Source organism: Crinia signifera, chromosome 12 (genome assembly GCF_055691185.1).
Source record: "Crinia signifera chromosome 12, ASM5569118v1, whole genome shotgun sequence".
NCBI classification, from domain to species: domain Eukaryota; kingdom Metazoa; phylum Chordata; class Amphibia; order Anura; family Myobatrachidae; genus Crinia; species Crinia signifera.
In genome coordinates this window covers 6074417-6100021 of record NC_139228.1, presented here as the reverse complement: position 1 = coordinate 6100021, position 25605 = coordinate 6074417, and the positions used below count along the sequence as shown (strand labels likewise).

The 25605-nt window shown below is 54.1% G+C and overlaps 1 protein-coding gene across 5 annotated transcripts in view; it reads right to left on the bottom strand.

The window, feature by feature from the left end:
- The window catches only part of ADAM15 (ADAM metallopeptidase domain 15), a 51492-nt gene that overhangs the window by 11670 nt on the left and 14217 nt on the right, over window positions 1-25605 (bottom strand). For 4 of the 5 annotated variants that reach the window (XM_083166921.1, XM_083166919.1, XM_083166920.1 and 1 more), the window contains exons 6-20: window positions 24128-24365; window positions 22573-22638; window positions 19125-19196; window positions 18882-19051; window positions 18460-18544; window positions 11119-11261; window positions 10419-10596; window positions 6588-6680; window positions 6311-6506; window positions 5039-5147; window positions 3371-3566; window positions 3089-3166; window positions 2508-2619; window positions 2286-2430; window positions 2074-2170 (exon numbers count right to left, since the gene is read on the bottom strand). In XM_083166921.1, the coding sequence (XP_083023047.1) occupies window positions 2074-2170; window positions 2286-2430; window positions 2508-2619; window positions 3089-3166; window positions 3371-3566; window positions 5039-5147; window positions 6311-6506; window positions 6588-6680; window positions 10419-10596; window positions 11119-11261; window positions 18460-18544; window positions 18882-19051; window positions 19125-19196; window positions 22573-22638; window positions 24128-24365 (1978 nt within the window). The remainder of the gene's footprint in view (window positions 1-2073; window positions 2171-2285; window positions 2431-2507; window positions 2620-3088; window positions 3167-3370; window positions 3567-5038; window positions 5148-6310; window positions 6507-6587; window positions 6681-10418; window positions 10597-11118; window positions 11262-18459; window positions 18545-18881; window positions 19052-19124; window positions 19197-22572; window positions 22639-24127; window positions 24366-25605) is intronic. The other variant, XR_014466261.1, reaches the window with a different exon arrangement.

Sequence of the window (25605 nt, the reverse complement as noted above, 5' to 3'; positions counted from 1 at the left end):
GAAGCCAGAGATTACACACATGAAACATGCCAAAGTACATGCAGGGGGCAGCCAAGCTCTTAATATGAGTGACCAGCGGCTGACCCTCCACCTGGAGAGGATACCCATTAATGTACCGATAACAATGACACCATACCTCATCCCTCTCCTTCCATCCTCTGCCTCCATACCTCATCCCTCTCCTTCCATCCCCTGCCTCCATACCTCATCCCTCTCCTTCCATCCCCTGCCTCCATACCTCATCCCTCTCCTTCCATCCTCTGCCTCCATACCTCATCCCTCTCCTTCCATCCCCTGCCTCCATACCTCATCCCTCTCCTTCCATCCCCAGCCTCCATACCTCATCCCTCTCCTTCCATCCCCTGCCTCCATACCTCATCCCTCTCCTTCCATCCCCTGCCTCCACACCTCATCCCTCTCCTTCCATCCCCTGCCTCCATACCTCATCCCTCTCCTCACATCCTCTGCCTCCACACCTCATCCCTCTCCTTCCATCCCCTACCTCCACACCTCATCCCTCTCCTTCCATCCTGTGCCTCCACACCTCATTCCTCTCCTCCCATCCTCTGCCTCCACACCTCATCCCTCTCCTTCCATCCCCTACCTCCACACCTCATCCCTCTCCTTCCATCCTCTGCCTCCACACCTCATACCTCTCCTTCCATCCTCTGCCTCCACACCTCATTCCTCTCCTCACATCCTCTGCCTCAACACCTCATTCCTCTCCTCACATCCTCTGCCTCCACACCTCATTCCTCTCCTCCCATCCTCTGCCTCCACACCTCATTCCTCTCCTCCCATCCTCTGCCTCCACACCTCATCCCTCTCCTTCCATCCCCTGCCTCCATACCTCATCCCTCTCCTTCCAACCCCTGCCTCCACACCTCATCCCTCTCCTTCCATCCCCTGCCTCCATACCTCATCCCTCTCCTTCCATCCCCTGCCTCCAGACCTCATCCCTCTCCTGCCATCCTCTGCCTCCATACATCATCCCTCTCCTGCCATACCCTGCCTCCACACCTCATCCCTCTCTTCTCCCATCCTCTACCTCCATACCTTATGCCTATATCCTCCCAACCAAGAGGTTAGTCTGAAAGTCAGAGATTACACACATGAAACATGCAGGGGGCAGCCAAGCACTTAATATGAGTGACCAGCGGCTGACCCTCCACCTGGAGAGGATACCCATCCATGTACCGATAACAATGACACCATACCTCATCCCTCTCCTCCCATCCTCTGCCTCCACACCTCATCCCTCTCCTTCCATCCCCTACCTCCACACCTCATCCCTCTCCTTCCATCCTGTGCCTCCACACCTCATTCCTCTCCTCCCATCCTCTGCCTCCACACCTCATCCCTCTCCTTCCATCCCCTACCTCCACACCTCATCCCTCTCCTTCCATCCTCTGCCTCCACACCTCATTCCTCTCCTCCCATCCTCTGCCTCCACACCTCATCCCTCTCCTTCCATCCCCTGCCTCCATACCTCATCCCTCTCCTTCCATCCCCTGCCTCCACACCTCATCCCTCTCCTCCGATCCTCTGCCTCCATACCTCATCCCTCTCCTTCCATCCTCTGCCTCCACATCTCATCCCTCTCCTTCCATACTCTGCCTCCATACCTCATTCCTCTCCTTCCATCCTCTGCCTCCACACCTCATCCCTCTCCTTCCATACTCTGCCTCCATACCTCATCCCTCTCTCCTTCCATCCTCTGCCTCCACACCTCATCCCTCTCTCCTCCCATCCTCTGCCTCCACACCTCATACCTCTCCTCCCATCCTCTGCCTCCATACCACCCCCCCTCTCCTCCCATCCTCTGCCTCCATACCTCATTCCTCCAATCCCCTATTTCCGTACCTCATCCCCCTCTCCTCCTGCCCTCCATTTCTGTTACTCGGGTATGTGCCTCACCCTTCTCTTCCCTGTACTTTGTAGAATCCCCCCCCCCCCCCCCCCCCGTGCCTCACATTCCTCTTTCCCTCCATCCCCTCCTCAATTCTTCTGGGAAGCAGATGTAGGTCATATGCTCCATTACACAGGCCTCACTAGGCCTGCCTGTTATCTCACCTGATGAGTGGTCGACATCACCTGCAGCTCCGTACTCTGTGCCCAGTGAGGTGGCGGTGGGCGCTGTGGGCGGGGCTGGCTGCTGTTCTGGGTCACTCTGTAGGAGGGCAGGTCAGAGAACTGGATGAGTACAGAATACAGAGCTGTGGCACGCGTATAGACACTCAGCGGCCCAGACGGACACTCACCGGCCCCCACAGACACTCACTGACCTGTACTGACATTTACTGCTTTTGTTGAAGATGCTGCCGAGGTTGCGCTGGATACAGGCCCGTTTCCGGTAACAGATGATGAGCAGACAGAGGAGGAGGAGAACCAGGAGGACTGGGAGCACCGTGCTGCTGACTTTGCTGCGGTCTGCATGAGACAGGAGGGTATAGTTCATGCCTATACTGTATATGTATGGTGAGAGTATAGTCTGATGTTATGCTTACCATGCTCCAGGGCCGCCGGCCCACTGTCAGTACTGCCACCATGACCGGACCTGTCACATCCCGGGGGCGCCCAGCCTGGGTCACAGTGACAGTTGTTGTTACTGTTACAGATCTGAGAATCAGAATTACACAAAGAGACTGTGTGAGAACTGGGACTCTGTATCCTGTATGAGAGGAGGCATACAGAAGGAGGGAGAAGGACAGGGAGGGAGGTGGGGATTACATAGGGAGGGGAGGGAGGGAGGTGGGGATTACATAGGGAGAAGGACAGGGAGAGAAGTGGGGAGTACATAGGGAGAAAGACAGGGAGGGAGTGTAGGGAGAACATAGGGAGAAGGATAGGGAGGGAGGTGGGGAGAAGGATAGGGAGGGAGTGTAGGGAGAACATAGGGAGAAGGATAGGGAGGGAGGTGGGGAGTACATAGGGAGAAGGATAGGGAGGGAGGTGGGGAGTACATAGGGAGAAGGACAGGGAGGGAGGTGGGAAGCAGATAGAGAGGACAGACAGGAAGGGTACAGTGCACAGATCATGGGAAGCATATGGATAAGAAGGGGAGGGGGGGGGGGAAGACCCCTCTCACCCCATGTCCTCCACACTTGTTCCTGCAGGATTGCACTTTCAGCGTTGCTACGTCCTGGCATTGCTGAGCGACACACACCTAGAATAATGACAGGGTCAATGCTTGTGAGATAGTCAGATAGAGTATACTAGCAGACGTAACGTATACAGGACGGGCTAGGACTGGGTGTATATAGCAGTACAGGGTACAGGATTGGGGATGTCTGTATACACATGACAGTAGTTCGGGGTATATGGGGTGCAGTGGGCATAGCCTGGCAGCTGTGTGACCTGTGTAACGCACCTTTCCCGCTCCACAGACCGTCCCAGTCTTCACCATAACCAGGTCCAAAACGTCATCTCCCAAGTGGAAGGATGTGCCCCGGCAGGAGGTCTGGGATCCATTGACAATGACATCAATGGCGATGATTTCTGCGCTGGAGCCAAGGAGAGGGCGATCACTGCCCCCCTGGCACTGGATGGTACCGCAGAGGACGTTCCTGCAAGAGAAGGGGCAGTATAGGGTAGGGTGGCTTCATGACGTAGGAAGACTAAGATTGGCGATTACGGGCGATCAGCGGAATGAACGTGTACGTCAGGGATCAACCGTCACCGGCCAAATGTACGACCAGAGAATACAGCAGATTTACTAAGCTGCCGTATTCTGCGGAGTATTATTTTCCATTGGTGAAGCCATTCATATGTGGTCCCCAAATTGACGGCAGCCAAATATGTCCGACCCGCCAGCATTGTACCGATCAGTCAGATCCGTGTGATGCTTCTCAGTGGAGCCGCAGCACAGCCAATCAGCCGTGGAGCTCCCACGGAGCCCGCTTCTGATTGGCTGAGGGAGGAACCGGCGAATCCCTCTGTCTCGGGGAGGTGCTGCAAGTGTAAACACACGTGGGGCTCCTGAGGTCCGTTTGGTGTTGGGTCAGTGGTTTGTTAGTGTTACATCCGTGGATGCTACATGGAATGAAGAGGACGCGATCTTCAAGTAGGGCATGGTGAGTATAATTATATTTCACAGGTACCCTATGGATTCTACTGGAGAAGAGGACAGGCCTACGTTGTATTGATCTGTGTCATGTGTATTAAAGAATTTTTTTCTAGGTGTCAGTGTGATTTCTTGGGCTATTGGTTCTGCTGTAGAACTACAAGACCCAGCGGGCTCATCAATGTTTGGAATTCCACAACAGAACCCAATAGTTTAGTCCAGGGGCAGCCAACTCCAGTCCTCGAGAGCTACCAACAGTTAACGTTTTCCAGTCTCCTCACAGAATCACCAGTGAAGTAATGAGCTCCACCTGTGGATCTTTTATAATGTGTCAGTGAGTGATGAATACACCTGTGCTTCAGCTAGGTGATCTAGAAAACGTGACCTGCTGGTAGCTCTCGAGGACTGGAGTTGGCTACCACTGGTTTAGTCCATCTCTTACACTTCAGCCATCAGCCCAGTGCCCACAGCCCAAAGGCACCAGGGACAGCCCCAGGCTTCCCCTGGAGGGTGGACCCGTTTATTGTTGGGGTCCCAACTCCCCTAGCCCATGACCCCAGGCTGGCCAGCCAGGATGGTCATGCATGCCGCGGGAGATTATGTAAGTGTTCCCCGACTGTGACATGACACCGCTGGCTGTTTGAGAAGCATCGCACGGATCCAGCCGTGTTTTCAGCTGAATTACCGTCCAAACGAATGATAGTCAATGAGCCGAGCACCATAGAAATCATGGTCATATACAGACAAATTCTATCGATGGTATATCCTTCTGTAAAGCCGGATGATTTACCTGCCATATGTCTCATGGAATGGGTACGCATTGGCAGCCATTCGGTCTCAGTAAGGTGATACCCTATGACTGTACATACCCTGCAGGAAAACATTGCCCAGGCAGTGCGGTCATTGCCTTCCCTATGCTACAAGACCAGAAATTTGTTGTATATAGGACACAGGGGGGGGGGGATGGGTAGGTACCTTTGTGCGCAGGGCAGGTAAGTGCCGTTCGCTCTCCACCCACAGTTTCCGTATTTATCTCCTCTCATGTTCACTTTCACAAAGCAGGAATGTGGGGCTGGTGATGAGCCTGCAGATACAGCGCAATTACATGGTGTGACAGCAGGGGGTGCCCTAACAGCAACATGGAGCCAGCAATGACCCACCAGCCCACTGCTGCACTGTATGTAGCCGTGTATAGTCTGTATACCCATCCCAGCACCTGTGTGCTGCCTCCCCCCCCCCCCCCGTATACCCATCCCAGCACCTGTTTCTGCTCACCTCCCCCCCCCCGTATACCCATCCCAGCACCTGTGTGCTGCCTTCCCCCCCCCCCCGTATACCCATCCCAGCACCTGTGTGCTGCCTCCCCCCACCCCGTATACCCATCCCAGCACCTGTGTGCTGCCTCCCCCCCTGTATACCCATCCCAGCACCTGTGTTCTCGCTTCCCTCCCATATACCCATCCCAGCACCTGTGTGTGCTCGCTTCCCCCCCGTATACCCATCCCAGCACCTGTGTCTGCTCGCTTCCCCCCCCAGTATACCCATCCCAGCACCTGAGTGCTCGCTTCCCCCTCCCCATATACCCATCCCAGCACCTGTGTGTGCTCGCTCCCCCCCCCCGTATACCCATCCCAGCACCTGTGTCTGCTCGCTTCCCCCCCCCCCCCAGTATACCCATCCCAGCACCTGAGTGCTCGCTTCCCCCTCCCCATATACCCATCCCAGCCCATGTGTGCTCGCTCCCCCCCCCCGTATACCCATTCCAGCACCTGTGTCTGCTCGCTCCCCCCCCAGTATACCCATCCCAGCACCTGTGTGTACCCGCTCCCCCCCCCCATATACCCATCCCAGCCCATGTGTGCTCGTCCCCCCTTCCTAGTATACCCATCCCAGCACCTGTGTGTGCTCGTCCCCCCTCCCAGTATACCCATCCCAGCACCTGTGTGTGCTCGCTCGCCCCCCCCATATCCCCATCCAGACACCTGTGTGTGCTCGTTCCCCCCCCCCCATATACCCATCCCAGCATCTGTGTGTGCTTGCTTCCCCTCCCATATACCCATCCCGGCACCTGTGTACACTCGCTTCCCCCCTATATACCCATCCCAGCACCTTTGTGCTCGCCCCCCCCCTATACCCATCCCAGCACCTGTGTGCTCGCTTCCCCTGTATAGCACATCCCCGCTCCTGTGTCCCACCTTCCACCAGTCAGTAGCCTATACCACAGTCAATGACTCCAGACTACCATACCTGGACCCCAGAGGTATTGGCACTGGCTCTGAAGAGTTCTACATTCTCCTTGGTAGCAATGAGCTTGTCCATTCCTGCAGGACTCCCCATTCTGTAAGTAGACATTTGGGGGGCAGTGTGGTGATGTCCCCGTGCAGTATTCTGGTAGATCACAGTCCCCCAATGGCTCCCGGCACACAGCGCCTGAATGTTTTATCTGTAGAGCACAGGCATCTGGCAGTCACCACCAAGGTAGGATTACTTATGGTTACACAGCAGGAACAGAAACTGTACCTACCTTACACTGCTCACAGCACAGACCACTCATGGCACACTCTGCCCCCTCCACCAGCTGGCACGTGCTGGCATTACAGCAAGGATCTGTGCAATCCTATCAGAGGCAGGAAAAGACAGTGAGAGGGGTGTACCATGCAGAGGGGTGTACCGCGCAGGGGGAAGGGGTGTACCGCGCAGGAGGAAGGGGAGAGGTGTGTACCACGCAGGAGGAAGGGGAGAGGGGTGTACCGCGCAGGAGTAAGGGGAGAGGGGTGTACCGCGCAGGAGGAAGGGGAGAGGGGTGTACCGCGCAGGAGTAAAGGGAGAGGGGTGTACCGCGCAGGAGTAAGGGGAGAGGGGTGTACCGCGCAGGAGTAAGGGGAGAGGGGTGTACCGCGCAGGAGGAAGGGGAGAGGGGTGTACCGCGCAGGAGGAAAGGGAGAGGGGTGTACCGCGCAGGAGTAAGGGGAGAGGGGTGTACCGCGCAGGAGTAAGGGGAGAGGGGTGTACCGTGCAGGAGGAAGGGGAGAGGGGTGTACCGCGCAGGAGGAAAGGGAGAGGGGTGTACCGCGCAGGAGGAAGGGGAGAGGGGTGTACCGCGCAGGAGGAAGGGGAGAGGGGTGTACCGCGCAGGAGGAAGGGGAGAGGGGTGTACCCGCGCAGGAGGAAGGGGAGAGGGGTGTACCGCGCAGGAGGAAAGGGAGAGGGGTGTACCGCGCAGGAGGAAAGGGAGAGGGGTGTACCGCGCAGGAGGAAAGGGAGAGGGGTGTACCGCGCAGGAGGAAAGGGAGAGGGGTGTACCGCGCAGGAGGAAGGGGAGAGGGGTGTACCGCGCAGGAGGAAGGGGAGGGGGTGTACCGCGCAGGAGGAAGGGGAGAGGTGTGTACCGCGCAGGAGGAAGGGGAGGGGGTGTACCGCGCAGGAGGAAGGGGAGAGGTGTGTACCGCGCAGGAGGAAGGGAGAGGGGTGTACCGCGCAGGAGGAAGGGGAGAGGGGTGTACCGCGCAGGAGGAAGGGGAGAGGGGTGTACCGCGCAGGAGTAAGGGGAGAGGGGTGTACCGCGCAGGAGGAAGGGGAGAGGGGTGTACCGCGCAGGAGGAAGGGGAGAGGTGTGTACCACGCAGGAGGAAGGGGAGAGGGGTGTACCGCGCAGGAGTAAGGGAGAGGGGTGTACCGCGCAGGAGGAAGGGGAGAGGGGTGTACCGCGCAGGAGGAAGGGGAGAGGGGTGTACCGCGCAGGAGTAAGGGGAGAGGGGTGTACTGCGCAGGAGTAAGGGGAGAGGGGTGTACCGCGCAGGAGGAAGGGGAGAGGGGTGTACCGCGCAGGAGTAAAGGGAGAGGGGTGTACCGCGCAGGAGTAAGGGGAGAGGGGTGTACCGCGCAGGAGTAAGGGGAGAGGGTGTACCGCGCAGGAGGAAGGGGAGAGGGGTGTACCGCGCAGGAGGAAAGGGAGAGGGGTGTACCGCGCAGGAGGAAGGGGAGAGGGGTGTACCGCGCAGGAGGAAGGGGAGAGGGGTGTACCACGCAGGAGGAAGGGGAGAGGGGGTGTACCGCGCAGGAGGAAGGGGAGAGGGGTGTACCGCGCAGGAGGAAAGGGAGAGGGGTGTACCGCGCAGGAGGAAAGGGAGAGGGGTGTACCGCGCAGGAGGAAAGGGAGAGGGGTGTACCGCGCAGGAGGAAAGGGAGAGGGGTGTACCGCGCAGGAGGAAGGGGATAGGGGTGTACCGCGCAGGAGGAAGGGGAGGGGGTGTACCGCGCAGGAGGAAGGGGAGAGGTGTGTACCGCGCAGGAGGAAGGGGAGGGGGTGTACCGCGCAGGAGGAAGGGGAGAGGTGTGTACCGCGCAGGAGGAAGGGGAGAGGGGTGTACCGCGCAGGAGTAAGGGGAGAGGGGTGTACCGCGCAGGAGGAAGGGGAGAGGGGTGTACCGCGCAGGAGGAAAGGGAGAGGGGTGTACCGCGCAGGAGGAAAGGGAGAGGGGTGTACCGCGCAGGGGGAGGGGAGAGGGGTGTACCGCGCAGGAGTAAAGGGAGAGGGGTGTACCGCGCAGGAGGAAGGGGAGAGGGGTGTACCACGCAGGAGGAAGGGGAGAGGGGTGTACCGCGCAGGAGGAAGGGGAGAGGGGTGTACCGCGCAGGAGGAAGGGGAGAGGGGTGTACCGCGCAGGAGGAAGGGGAGAGGGGTGTACCGCGCAGGAGGAAGGGGAGAGGGGTGTACCGCGCAGGAGGAAGGGGAGAGGGGTGTACCGGGCAGGAGGAAGGGGAGAGGGGTGTACCGCGCAGGAGGAAGGGGAGAGGGGTGTACCGCGCAGGAGGAAAGGGAGAGGGGTGTACCGTGCAGGGGGAGAGAGACCGATGGGGGGGCAGTGAGAGGGTTGTACCATGCAGGAGGAGAGAGACCATTAGGGGGACAGTGAGAGGGGTGGAGTGGCACAGGGATAACAGAGGCAGACAGGAGCTGCACAGGGATAAAAGAGGCAAACAGGAGCGGCACATGGATAAAAGAGGCAAACGGGAGCGGCACAGGGAGAACAGAGGCAAACGGGAGCGGTACAGGGATAACAGAGGCAGGGGAGAGAGGCACAGGGATAACAGAGGCAAGGGAGAGCGGCACAGGGATAACAGAGGCAGGCAGGAGCAGCACATGGATAACAGAGGCAGGGGAGGGAGGCACAGGGATAACAGAGGCAGGCGGGAGCGGCACAGGGATAACAGAGGCAGACGGGAGCGGCACAGGGATAACAGAGGCAGGGGAGAGCGGCACAGGGATAACAGAGGCAGGGGAGAGAGGCACAGGGATAACAGAGGCAGGCGGGAGCGGCACAGGGATAACAGAGGCAGGGGAGAGAGGCACAGGGATAACAGAGGCAGGCGGGAGCGGCACAGGGATAACAGAGGCAGGGGGAGTGGTACAGGGATAACAGAGGCAGGGGAGAGAGGCACAGGGATAACAGAGGCAAGGGAGAGCGGCACAGGGATAACAGAGGCAAGGGAGAGCGGCACAGGGATAACAGAGGCAGGGGAGTGGGTACAGGGATAACAGAGGCAGGCGGGAGCGGCACAGGGATAACAGAGGCAGGCGGGAGCGGTACAGGGATAACAGAGGCAGACGGGAGCGGCACAGGGATAACAGAGGCAGGGGGAGCGGTACAGGGATAACAGAGGCAGGGGAGAGCGGCACAGGGATAACAGAGGCAGGTGGGAGCGGTACAGGGATAACAGAGGCAGGGAGAGGTACAGGGATAACAGAGGCAGGGGAGAGAGGCACAGGGATAACAGAGGCAGGGAGAGAGGCACAGGGATAACAGAGGCAGGGAGAGCGGCACAGGGATAACAGAGGCAGGGGAGAGCGGCACAGGGATAACAGAGGCAGGGGGGAGCTGCACAGGGATAACAGAAGCAGGGGAGAGCCGCACAGGGGATAACAGAGGCAGGGGAGAGCGGCACAGGGATAACAGAGGCAGGCAGGAGCGGTACAGGGATAACAGAGGCAGACGGGAGCGGCACAGGGATAACAGAGGCAGGCGGGAGCGGCACAGGGATAACAGAGGCAGGGGGGAGCGGCACAGGGATAACAGAGGCAGACGGGAGCGGCACAGGGATAACAGAGGCAGGCGGGAGCGGCACAGGGATAACAGAGGCAGGGGGGAGCGGCACAGGTATAACAGAGGCAGGGGAGAGCGGCACAGGGATAACAGAGGCAGGGGGGAGCGGCACAGGGATAACAGAGGCAGGGGGGAGCGGCACAGGGATAACAGAGGCAGGCAGGAGCGGCACAGGGATAACAGAGGCAGACGGGAGCGGCACAGGGATAACAGAGGCAGGCAGGAGCCAGCATACACTGGCCAGTTCTCACCTGTACCAGGCCGCAGTCACACTGCTCTCCCTTCTCCACCACCAGGTTTCCACATGTGGGGGTTCCGAATATGCTGTCTGGTTTGGGGAAATCATACAGGCACATCCCTCCCCCCTGCTGGAGGCTGGAAGTCAGGTCTGACAGACTGCACGCACTGAACTCCAATCCCGGCATGAACCTGACACAGATACACACAGGGCAATTACAAGAGCCGCTCCCACAGCCTATAACCAAACACAGCGACCATCCGGACGGATCATACAATCACTCACTATAGACAGTCATATGGTCAAGGGGGGTCTAAAGGTCGCCATGGAAACGGTCGCCATGGAAAAGGTCGCCATGAATTTTTTGACAAAATGTTCAGCCGACATGTGCCGACAGGCGGTATTTCATACCCTACCATCCACTATGGCGTGGAGGGAGAATATAATAGTGTGCCGAGCGCAGCGATCCGTGTGAGGGGACGCGGTGCACTTAGTGTCCATGACCTACTGTATGTCAACATAAACACCCTAAAACATTGACAACTCATGTCGACCATTTTCCAAGTCGACCTTTTAGCTGTTGACCTTTAGACCGTCGACCATTGGTAGTTGACCATATGACTGTAGAGGTTGTATGCCATAACCGGGAAAGAAGGAAGCGGCACATACGTGTATACCACCTGCGGCACGTGTATACCACCTGCGGCACTCACCCAGAGGACTGCTCCATTATCCACTGCCTGCCGACCTGCGGCTGCCCACACCTCCGCTCTCCGCTATCATGGCTCAGACCCAGGTTGTGCCCCAATTCATGTGCCACGGTGGATGCCACGACCAGGACACTGACTGAGTGGTCCTGCAGGGGGACAGGGGGTGCTTAGCCATCTATGGGGAACACCAGGACTGCGGCCAATCATACATCAGCATTACTACAGACTGCGGCCAATTATACATCAGCATTACTACAGACTGCGGCCAATTATACATCAGCATCACTACAGACTGCGGCCAATTATACATCAGCATCACTACAGACTGCGGCCAATTATACATCAGCATCACTACAGACTGCGGCCAATTATACATCAGCATTACTACAGACTGCGGCCAATTATACATCAGCATCACTACAGACTGCGGCCAATTATACATCAGCATCACTACAGACTGCGGCCAATTATACATCAGCATCACTACAGACTGCGGCCAATTATACATCAGCATTACTACAGACTGCGGCCAATTATACATCAGCATCACTACAGACTGCGGCCAATTATACATCAGCATCACTACAGACTGCGGGCAATTATACATCAGCATCACTACAGACTGCGGCCAATTATACATCAGCATTACTACAGACTGCGGCCAATTACACATCAGCATTACCACAGACTGCGGCCAATTACACATCAGCATTACCACAGACTGCGGCCAATTATACATCAGCATCACTACAGACTGCGGCCAATTATACATCAGCATCACTACAGACTGCGGCCAATTATACATCAGCATTACTACAGACTGCGGCCAATTATACATCAGCATCACTACAGACTGCGGCCAATTATACATCAGCATCACTACAGACTGCGGCCAATTATACATCAGCATTACTACAGACTGCGGCCAATTATACATCAGCATCACTACAGACTGCGGCCAATTATACATCAGCATCACTACAGACTGCGGCCAATTATACATCAGCATCACTACAGACTGCGGCCAATTATACATCAGCATCACTACAGACTGCGGCCAATTATACATCAGCATCACTACAGACTGCGGCCAATTATACATCAGCATCACTACAGACTGCGGCCAATTATACATCAGCATCACTACAGACTGCGGCCAATTATACATCAGCATCACTACAGACTGCGGCCAATTATACATCAGCATCACTACAGACTGCGGCCAATTATACATCAGCATCACTACAGACTGCGGCCAATTATACATCAGCATTACCACAGACTGCGGCCAATTATACATCAGCATTACCACAGACTGCGGCCAATTACACATCAGCATTACCACAGACTGCGGCCAATTATACATCAGCATCACTACAGACTGCGGCCAATTATACATCAGCATCACTACAGACTGCGGCCAATTATACATCAGCATCACTACAGACTGCGGCCAATCATACATCAGCATTACTACATACAGCGGCCAATTATACATCAGCATTACTACAGACTGCGGCCAATCATACATCAGCATTACTACAGACTGCGGCCAATTATACATCAGCATTACTACAGACTGCGGCCAATCATACATCAGCATCACTACAGACTGCGGCCAATTATACATCAGCATCACTACAGACTGCGGCCAATTATACATCAGCATCACTACAGACTGCGGCCAATCATACATCAGCATTACTACAGACTGCGGCCAATTATACATCAGCATTACTACAGACTGCGGCCAATTATACATCAGCATTACTACAGACTGCGGCCAATTATACATCAGCATTACTACAGACTGCGGCCAATTATACATCAGCATTACTACAGACTGCGGCCAATTATACATCAGCATTACTACAGACTGCGGCCAATTATACATCAGCATTACTACAGACTGCGGCCAATTATACATCAGCATTACTACAGGCTGTGCGGCCAATTATACATCAGCATTACTACAGCTGTGCGGCCAATTATACATCAGCATTACTACAGACTGCGGCCAATTATACATCAGCATTACTACAGACTGCGGCCAATTATACATCAGCATTACTACAGACTGCGGCCAATTATACATCAGCATTACTACAGACTGCGGCCAATTATACATCAGCATTACTACAGACTGCGGCCAATTATACATCAGCATCACTACAGACTGCGGCCAATTATACATCAGCATCACTACAGACTGCGGCCAATCATACATCAGCATTACTACAGACTGCGGCCAATTATACATCAGCATTACTACAGACTGCGGCCAATTATACATCAGCATTACTACAGACTGCGGCCAATTATACATCAGCATTACTACAGACTGCGGCCAATTATACATCAGCATTACTACAGACTGCGGCCAATTATACATCAGCATTACTACAGACTGCGGCCAATTATACATCAGCATTACTACAGACTGCGGCCAATTATACATCAGCATTACTACAGACTGCGGCCAATTATACATCAGCATCACTACAGACTGCGGCCAATTATACATCAGCATTACTACAGACTGCGGCCAATTATACATCAGCATTACTACAGACTGCGGCCAATTATACATCAGCATTACTACAGACTGCGGCCAATTATACATCAGCATTACTACAGACTGCGGCCAATTATACATCAGCATTACTACAGACTGCGGCCAATTATACATCAGCATTACTACAGACTGCGGCCAATTATACATCAGCATTACTACAGACTGCGGCCAATTATACATCAGCATTACTACAGACTGCGGCCAATTATACATCAGCATACAGACTGCGGCCAATTATACATCAGCATTACTACAGACTGCGGCCAATTATACATCAGCATTACTACAGACTGCGGCCAATTATACATCAGCATACAGACTGCAGCCAATTATACATCAGCATTACTACAGACTGCGGCCAATTATACATCAGCATTACTACAGACTGCGGCCAATTATACATCAGCATTACTACAGACTGCGGCCAATCATACATCAGCATTACTACAGGCTGCGGCCAATTATACATCAGCATTACTACAGACTGCGGCCAATTATACATCAGCATTACTACAGACTGCGGCCAATTATATACATCAGCATTACTACAGACTGCGGCCAATTATACATCAGCATTACTACAGACTGCGGCCAACTGCGGCTGTGCGGCCAAACGGGCAACGTCATACCTCCCACCATGACCCTCTCCAGGAGGACACAATGCTCAGCTCCTGGGCCTCCCTCTGGGTGTATGATTACCAGCACCTGTACTGCACAGGGTAATTGGTAAGACAGATGTCAGCACAGGTGCTGGTAATCATACAGTCAGAGGGAAGTCCTGCCATAGAGCATTGTGTCCTATATACAGTCACACACCTCATACCTCCCAACATGACCCTCTCCAGGAGGACACAATGCTCAGCTCCTGGGCCTCCCTCTGGGTGTATGATTACCAGCACCTGTGCTGCACATGGTAATTGGTAAGACAGATGTCAGCACAGGTGCTGGTAATCATACAGTCAGAGGGAAGTCCTGCCATAGAGCATTGTGTCCTATATACAGTCACACACCTCATACCTCCCAACATGACCCTCTCCAGGAGGACACAATGCTCAGCTCCTGGGCCTCCCTCTGGGTGTATGATTACCAGCACCTGTGCTGCACAGGGTAATTGGTAAGACAGGTGTCAGCACAGGTGCTGGTAATCATACAGTCAGAGGGAAGTCCTGCCATAGAGCATTGTGTCCTGTATACAGTCACACACACCCATACCTCCCAACATGACCCTCTCCAGGAGGACACAATGCTCAGCTCCTGGGCCTCCCTCTGGGTGTATGATTACCAGCACCTGTGCTGCACAGGGTAATTGGTAAGACAGGTGTCAGCACAGGTGCTGGTAATCATACAGTCAGAGGGAAGTCCTGCCATAGAGCATTGTGTCCTGTATACAGTCACACACACCCATACCTCCCAACATGACCCTCTCCAGGAGGACACAATGCTCAGCTCCTGGGCCTCCCTCTGGGTGTATGATTACCAGCACCTGTGCTGCACAGGGTAATTGGTAAGACAGGTGTCAGCACAGGTGCTGGTAATCATACAGTCAGAGGGAAGTCCTGCCATAGAGCATTGTGTCCTGTATACAGTCACACACACCCATACCTCCCAACATGACCCTCTCCAGGAGGACACAATGCTCAGCTCCTGGGCCTCCCTCTGGGTGTATGATTGCCAGCACCTGTACTGCACAGGGTAATTGGTAAGACAGGTATCAGCACAGGTGCTGGTAATCATACAGTCAGAGGGAAGTCCTGCCATAGAGCATTGTGTCCTGTATACAGTCACACACACCCTATAACTCCCAACATGACCCTCTCCAGGAGGACACAATGCTCAGCTCCTGGGCCTCCCTCTGGGTGTATGATTACCAGCACCTGTGCTGCACAGGATAATTGGTAACACAGGTGTCAGCACAGGTGCTGGTAATCATACAGTCAGAGGGAAGTCCACAATCAGTGCAAACCGTCCCTCCTGGAGAGGGTCATGTTGGGAGGTATGGGAAAGCTGTAACTAAACCGATATCAGAAGCAATGGGGGTTATTCATATCTAATCACTCGGCTAGAAATTCACAGGTGATTGACAGGAAGCTGGCGTTTGTAGGTGGTAACTGGCTGTTATCTGGGAGTGAAGGAAGAGGAAAGACTCTCTCTTTGTTGGGGCACTCTTTGAAAATGATTACAATTCAGTAATCGAAGATTTGTAGAAATATGTCATACGATATTATCGGTGAGTCATAAGTATCAACACAAGTTTGAGTGGGATGAGTAGAGATATCGTGGAGCCAATGTGACTAGGATGTGATAGGCTAGTTGTAAACGCTAGTAACACTTGACAGAGTGGGTTAGATTAACCCAACTCCGGGTATGGTATGAGTTAAAATTTAGCTTTTATTTCATATTATTAAAATAAACACTAGACAAGAACGTTTTTTAGGCGCTCACACACATACATATAACATATATAATATATTTAAAATCAGAAATTCACACTGAATTGTGTGTGCCCTATGGGCATAACATCCCCTAGTTCTGTAACACCATGTATCTTAGGCTCAAAAGAGTACGTATCAGTCCCGAATATAAGGACTGTAGAAGATGTCTCAAAAATGAGTCTGTGAGGTAGGACTGAATTAGTACAGCCCCGTCCCCAATCCAGGTGGTGAAATTCCCCAGCACAGGTAGTGCGTTAGAGGGGGTCACCTGCGTGTCGCTAGAACGGGGTGTTTAACTGTAAACACTTACTAGGATTCACTTAGTAAGAGCCACAAGCTATCCATTGAAGAGTGGAGGTGTAATGGATAGATCAATGCATAAGATTTCACCACAATAAATACATTGAATCAAGTATTGTTGGAACAGTTAGTGTTTAAACATTGTATCGAAGGGGTAGCAATCCCTCTGCTGAGTTAAACTGTTCTAAAAGGGGGTGGAATATGGGCTGACTAGTGATCCTCCTAGTTTGTTAGCCAAAAAGACAAAATATACATTTAATTTATAGTAAGATTCCGACACACATATTATTGTTGATGACGGACATTTGTGTTGACAGTTATAAGCAGATAGGACTGCCGGTTTGGAAGGCAAGCCTATCACCGTTGAAAGGAGATTCCTAAGCTTGCGGAATCTTACTATAAATTAAATGTATATTTTGTCTTTTTGGCTAACAAACTAGGAGGATCACTAGTCAGCCCCATATTCCACCCCCTTTTAGAACAGTTTAACTCAGCAGAGGGATTGCTACCCCTTCGATACAATGTTTAAACACTAACTGTTCCAACAATACTTGATTCAATGTATTTATTGTGGTGAAATCTTATGCATTGATCTATCCATTACACCTCCACTCTTCAATGGATAGCTTGTGGCTCTTACTAAGTGAATCCTAGTAAGTGTTTACAGTTAAACACCCCGTTCTAGCGACACGCAGGTGACCCCCTCTAACGCACTACCTGTGCTGGGGAATTTCACCACCTGGATTGGGGACGGGGCTGTACTAATTCAGTCCTACCTCACAGACTCATTTTTGAGACATCTTCTACAGTCCTTATATTCGGGACTGATACGTACTCTTTTGAGCCTAAGATACATGGTGTTACAGAACTAGGGGATGTTATGCCCATAGGGCACACACAATTCAGTGTGAATTTCTGATTTTAAATATATTATATATGTTATATGTATGTGTGTGAGCGCCTAAAAAACGTTCTTGTCTAGTGTTTATTTTAATAATATGAAATAAAAGCTAAATTTTAACTCATACCATACCCGGAGTTGGGTTAATCTAACCCACTCTGTCAAGTGTTACTAGCGTTTACAACTAGCCTATCACATCCTAGTCACATTGGCTCCACGATATCTCTACTCATCCCACTCAAACTTGTGTTGATACTTATGACTCACCGATAATATCGTATGACATATTTCTACAAATCTTCGATTACTGAATTGTAATCATTTTCAAAGAGTGCCCCAACAAAGAGAGAGTCTTTCCTCTTCCTTCTCTTGCATATATAATTACTCTCTAGGGTGCACCTCCACGCTACCTATCTGGTGAGATCCCTCTAAACAGGCCTCCTATACCACCTTGAATTGTGGATTCGTTGTTACACACCCATATCTATTATATTTACCTACTAAAATTACCTGTGCTCTGATCCATCTTCCACTTCCCCTCCCCTTACCCTGTAATGTTATCTGGGAGTGTCAGGGAATACGTAGGCGTGTGGGGGGGGAAGTCATGTGATGTCAGCTCCGCCCCCGATCAGCCTGGTTCTATCGCAGCTGCTGAGTAAGTCCTGGGGCTACGCACAGACTGGGGATATTTCTCCGATGGTGGTTGGCTGTGCATGGATTTGCAGCAAATGTCAGGGCTGCGATATTTCCACAAGCTTATCACGGGGATCTGAATAACCCCCAATATCACAGATTGGGGCAGATGTATTAAGCCTGGTGAAGAGATAAACTGGAGATAAAGTGGAAGGAGATAACGCACCAGCCAATCAGATCCCAACTGTCATATTTCAAATACAGCTGATTGGCTGGTGCGTTAACTCTTCCAAGTTATCTCCACTTTATCTCCAGTTTATCTCTTCTCCAGGCTTAATACATCTGCCCCATTATCTGTAATGACGCCCACAGTATCTCAGTACATTCTCCTAGTTTATAGGTTTGCAGTTCCCTGTCCAGGCCACAAGATGGCAGTAAGGGCTCACACATAGGAAACCTGATGCTTTTCATTACCTGCGTTTAACACAGTCCAATCCACTTACCATATTCACGCCTCCAGAACGATCTGCCGTACATATGGAGTCCATGGTCGCCATGCCAACTGAGGAGCCCGTAAATGTGATACCCCTAAAATCAGAGCGGGTTTGTCAGCAGGGGCAGCCTTGTGGCACAGTGGGTAGTATTTCTGCATCTCAGCACTGGGGTGTTCCTTCCAGGGTGTGTTTGTGTTTTAACAGGCTCCCAAGCACATAACGTTCAATTCGTAGGGAATTTAGATTGTCAGCTCTGCTGTACAGTTGTATTGGTAAATACATGCTATATAATAATGGTGCAGGGACATACCCGGCCCCAGTACTATATAACTACATGCTAATAGCAGCGACACGCGTGTTTATGTACAAAGCAATGCCGGCAGGAAACTGATCCACCTATAACAGCTGCCGCGATATGATGTGTCACTCACGTGAGGAGCTGCGCGTTGTCATGGTGAATCCGGGGCAGAAGATCCCTCTCCCGCCATGACAGGAACCTGCTCAGCGTCTCGGCAGGATCGCTGCTGACCACAATCTGGTCTTTCTGGCTCCAGACCTCCACCATAACCAGCATCACCCTGATGTTCAGCACCCGGTAATACTGCGAGAGAAAAGAACGCAGTGAGCAGGCTGGCGCAGGTCACATGTGGACTGATGTAGGCACAGACACTTACCGCGTCCACCTTGTTAGCGATCTCCAGAATCCGCAGGTAAAGCCGCTTCAGGTCTCGGTGCAGCATCTGGTACTGGTGATAGGGAGATAAGGATGAATTCCCAGTAACACCATGGTGAGGCAACGGCATAACCACACTCGCCTCACCATTATCCCCCAACAGCACACTCGCCTCACCGTTATCCACCACACTCACCTCACCGTTACCCCCCAACAGCACACTCGCCTCACCGTTATCCACCACACTCGCCTCACCATTATCCCCCAACAGCACACTCGCCTCACCGTTATCCACCACACTCGCCTCACCATTATCCCCCAACAGCACACTCGCCTCACCGTTATCCACCACACTCGCCTCACCATTATCCCCCAACAGCACACTCGCCTCACTGTTATCCACCACACTCACCTCACCGTTCTCCCCCAACAGCACACTCGCCTCACCGTTATCCACCACACTCGCCTCACCATTATCCCCCAACAGCACACTCGCCTCACTGTTATCCACCACACTCACCTCACCATTATCCCCCAACAGCACACTCGCCTCACCGTTATCCACCACACTCGCCTCACCATTATCCCCCAACAGCACACCCGCTTCACCGTTATCCACCACACTCACCTCACCATTATCCCCCAACAGCACACTCGCCTCACCGTTATCCACCACACTCACCTCACCATTATCCCCCAACAGCACACTCGCCTCACCGTTATCCACCACACTCACCTCACCGTTATCCCCCAACAGCACACTCGCCTCACCGTTATCCACCACACTCACCTCACCGTTATCCCACAACAGCACACTCGCCTCACCGTTATCCACCACACTCACCTCACCATTATCCCCCAACAGCACACTCGACTCACCGTTATCCACCACACTCACCTCACCATTATCCCCACCAGCACACTCGCCTCACCGTTATCCACCACACTCACCTCACCGTTATCCCCACCAGCACACTCGCCTCACCGTTATCCACCACACTCACCTCACCGTTATCCCCCAACAGCACACCCGCTTCACCGTTATCCACCACACTCACCTCACCATTATCCCCACCAGCAAACTCGCCTCACCGTTATCCACCACACTCGCCTCACCATTATCCCCCAACAGCACACTTGCCTCACCATTATCCCCCAACAGCACACTCGCCTCACCGTTATCCACCACACTCGCCTCACCGTTATCCCCCAACAGCACACTCGCCTCACCGTTATCCACCACACTCACCTCACCGTTACCCCCCAACAGCACACTCGCCTCACCGTTATCCACCACACTCACCTCACCGTTATCCCCCAACAGCACACTCGCCTCACCGTTATCCACCACACTCACCTCACCATTATCCCCCAACAGCACACCCGCTTCACCGTTATCCACCACACTCACCTCACCATTATCCCCCAACAGCACACTCGCCTCACCGTTATCCACCACACTCGCCTCACCATTATCCCCCAACAGCACACTCGCCTCACCGTTATCCACCACACTCGCCTCACCATTATCCCCCAACAGCACACTCGCCTCACCGTTATCCACCACACTCACCTCACCGTTCTCCCCCAACAGCACACTCGCCTCACCGTTATCCACCACACTCGCCTCACCATTATCCCCCAACAGCACACTCGCCTCACTGTTATCCACCACACTCACCTCACCATTATCCCCCAACAGCACACTCGCCTCACCGTTATCCACCACACTCGCCTCACCATTATCCCCCAACAGCACACCCGCTTCACCGTTATCCACCACACTCACCTCACCATTATCCCCCAACAGCACACTCGCCTCACCGTTATCCACCACACTCACCTCACCATTATCCCCCAACAGCACACTCGCCTCACCGTTATCCACCACACTCACCTCACCGTTATCCCCCAACAGCACACTCGCCTCACCGTTATCCACCACACTCACCTCACCGTTATCCCACAACAGCACACTCGCCTCACCGTTATCCACCACACTCACCTCACCATTATCCCCCAACAGCACACTCGACTCACCGTTATCCACCACACTCACCTCACCATTATCCCCACCAGCACACTCGCCTCACCGTTATCCACCACACTCACCTCACCGTTATCCCCACCAGCACACTCGCCTCACCGTTATCCACCACACTCACCTCACCGTTATCCCCCAACAGCACACCCGCTTCACCGTTATCCACCACACTCACCTCACCATTATCCCCACCAGCAAACTCGCCTCACCGTTATCCACCACACTCGCCTCACCATTATCCCCCAACAGCACACTTGCCTCACCATTATCCCCCAACAGCACACTCGCCTCACCGTTATCCACCACACTCGCCTCACCGTTATCCCCCAACAGCACACTCGCCTCACCGTTATCCACCACACTCACCTCACCGTTACCCCCCAACAGCACACTCGCCTCACCGTTATCCACCACACTCACCTCACCGTTATCCCCCAACAGCACACTCGCCTCACCGTTATCCACCACACTCACCTCACCATTATCCCCCAACAGCACACCCGCTTCACCGTTATCCACCACACTCACCTCACCATTATCCCCCAACAGCACACTCGCCTCACCGTTATCCACCACACTCACCTCACCATTATCCCCCAACAGCACACTCGCCTCACCGTTATCCACCACACTCACCTCACCGTTATCCCCCAACAGCACACTCGCCTCACCGTTATCCACCACACTCACCTCACCGTTATCCCACAACAGCACACTCGCCTCACCGTTATCCACTACACTCACCTCACCATTATCCCCCAACAGCACACTCGCCTCACCGTTATCCACCACACTCACCTCACCATTATCCCCACCAGCACACTAGCCTCACCGTTATCCACCACACTCACCTCACCGTTATCCACCACACTCACCTCACCGTTATCCCCCAACAGCACACCCGCTTCACCGTTATCGACCACCACACTTACCTCACCGTTATCCACCACTACACTCACCTCACTGTTATCCACTACCACCACACTCACCTCACCATTATTCACCACGCTCACCTCACCATTATCACCACCATCACACTCGCTTCACCGTTATCCACCATGCTCGCCTCACCATTATCCACCACCACGCTCACTTCACCGTTATCCACCACCACACTTGCCTCACCGCCATCTGCTACCACCACACTCGCCTCATCGTTATTCACCATGCTTACTTCACCATTATCCACCACCACGCTCACCTCACCATTATCCACTACCACCGCACCATTATACGCTACCACCACACTCACCTCACCTTTATCCACTACCACCGCACCATTATACGCTACCACCACACTCACCTCACCTTTATCCACTACCACCGCACCATTATACGCTACCACCACACTCACCTCACCTTTATCCACTACCACCGCACCATTATACGCTACCACCACACTCACCTCACTGTTATCTGCTACCATTACAAGCTCCACATACTTCATCTCGCTGATTACATCCCTTCTCACCTGGAAGATACAACACAAAAATATACATCTCTGGGTAGCCGGAGACTCTCCTCGTGTAGGCACCCCATACATCTTCCCCACAACAATGTTGGCACCGGAGCCTGCCCTCAGTATGGGCACCCTAGAGTCCGCCCCGTCTAAAGACGTCCTGGAGACTACCCCTGTCTAGGCCCGCCAGACACGCCATCGCCCAACACACCCCATGTAGGCCCCTCCCGAAGACCACCCTCCATTTCGTAGACACCCCGGAGACCACCCTCCATCTCATAGGCACCCAGGGGACCACCCTCCATCTCATAGGCACCCAGGGGACCACCCTCCGTCTCATAGGCACCCCAGAGACCACCCTCCGTCTCATAGGCACCCCAGAGACCACCCTCCGTCTCATAGGCACCCCAGAGACCACCCTCCGTCTCATAGGCACCCCAGAGACCACCCTCCGTCTTGTAAGCACCCCAGAGCCCACCCTCCATCTCGTGGGCACCCCGGTCAAAACTCTCCATCACGTAGGCACCACGGTCAACACCCTCCATCACGTAGGCACCACGGTCACCAACCTTATTCACGTAGGCACCCCGGTCACCACTCTCCATCACATAGGCACCCCGGTCATCGCCCTCCGTCTCGTAGGCACCCCAGTCACAAACCTCCATCTTATAGGCACCCCGGTCACCACCCTCCGTGTTGTAGGCACCCCGGTCACCACCCTCCGTGTTGTAGGCACCCCGGTCACCACCCTCCGTGTTGTAGGCACCCCGGTCACCACCCTCCGTGTTGTAGGCACCCCGGTCACCACCCTCCATGTTGTAGGCACCCCGGTCACCACCCTCCATGTTGTAGGCACCCCGGTCACCACCCTCCGTGTTGTAGGCACCCCGGTCACCACCCTCCGTGTTGTAGGCACCCCGGTCACCACCCTCCGTGTTGTAGGCACCCCGGTCACCACCCTCCGTGTTGTAGGCACCCCAGTCACCCCCTCCATGTTGTAGGCACCCCAGTCACCCCCTCCATGTTGTAGGCACCCCGGTCACCACCCTCCATGTTGTAGGCACCCCGGTCACCACCCTCCATGTTGTAGGCACCCCGGTCACCACCCTCCGTGTTGTAGGCACCCCGGTCACCACCCTCCGTGTTGTAGGCACCCCGGTCACCATCCTCTGTCTTGTAGGCACCCCGGTCACCATCCTCCGTGTTGTAGGCACCCCGGTCACCACCCTCCGTGTTGTAGGCACCCCGGTCACCACCCTCCGTGTTGTAGGCACCCCGGTCACCACCCTCCGTGTTGTAGGCACCCCGGTCACCATCCTCTGTCTTGTAGGCACCCCGGTCACCATCCTCCGTGTTGTAGGCACCCCGGTCACCACCCTCCGTGTTGTAGGCACCCCGGTCACCACCCTCCGTGTTGTAGGCACCCCAGTCACCACCCTCCATGTTGTAGGCACCCCAGTCACCACCCTGCACCTGTGTAGTTACTGCATGATTGTCTCACCCGATGTGAGTCTGCCTGCTGTGGAAGTGAGCGCTCCTCATCTTTAAGGCCAGGGTTGTCTGAGCTGAGCAGTGTCCTTCCTGTCCTGTGATTGGCAGATATATTAGGGAGGATGTCCCTGGTCTCACATGTCACGTTCCTCCTGTCCTGGATCTGCCGCAGTATGTGTCTGTAGTAGGGATCTCCAGAAACTGGCTCAATACTGTACCGGCGCTCCGGAGACAGAATGATCGTCCCCCTGTTACAGAGAGGACAACACTCACATCAGTAACACAGGTCCTGGTGACATACCATCTCTGTACACTGCTGCATTATAGGACTGGAATCTCAGGTAACCTAGAACGGTTCTCAGAGTCTCATGTAATATAGAATCGGTCTTAGGTGGGCTGGACTCTTAGGTAATACGGAAGGGATCTGAGACAGACGGAGCTCTCAGGTAACCATGGAGTGGTCTTAGGTGGGCATGGCACTCAGGAAACCGGGGAGTGGTCTCAGGTGGGCAGGGCTCTAAGTTAACCAGGGATTGGTCTCAGGTGGGCAGGGCTCTCAGGTAACCGGTGACTGGTCTCAAGTGGGCACGGCTCTCAGGTAACCGGTGACTGGTCTCAGGTGGGCAGGGCTCTCAGGTAACCGGTGACTGGTCTCAGGTGGGCAGGGCTCTCAGGTAACCAGTGTTGGTCTCAGGTGGGCAGGGCTCTCAGGTAACCGGTGACTGGTCTCAGGTGGGCAGGGCTCTCAGGTAACCGGTGACTGGTCTCAGGTGGGCAGGGCTCTCAGGTAACCAGTGTTGGTCTCAGGTGGGCAGGGCTCTCAGGTAACCGGTGACTGGTCTCAGGTGGGCACGGCTCTCAGGTAACCGGTGACTGGTCTTAGGTGGGTAGGGCACTCATATAACTGGGATTGATCTTAGTTAGGAGGGGCTCTCAGGTAACCAGGGAGTGGTCTTAGGTAAGCAGGGCTCTCAGGTAACCAGGGAGTGGTCTCAGGTGGGCAGGGCTCTCAGGTAACCAGGGATTGGTCTCAGGTGTGCAGGACTCTCAGGTAATCAGGGATTGGTCTAAGGTGGGCAGGGCTCTCAGGTAACCAAGCAGTGCTCTTAGGTGGTAGGGGCTCTCAGGTAACCAGGGAGTGGTCTTAGGTGGGCAGGGCTCTCAGGTAACTGGGTAGAGGTCTTAGGTGGGCAGGGCTCTCAGATATCCAGGGAGTGGTGTTAAGTGGGCAGGACTCTCAGGTGGGCAGGGCTCTCAGGTATCCAGGGAGTGGTCTTAGGTGGGCAGGGCTCACAGGTAACCAGGGATTGATCTCAGGTGGGGAGAGGGCTCTCTGGTAACCAGGGATTGATCTCAGGTGGGGGGAGGGCTCTCAGGTAATCAGGGATTGGTCTCAGGTGGGGGGAGGGCTCTCAGGTAATCAGGGATTTGTCTCAGGTGGGGAGAGGGCTCTCAGGTAATCAGGGATTGGTCTCAGGTGGGGGGAGG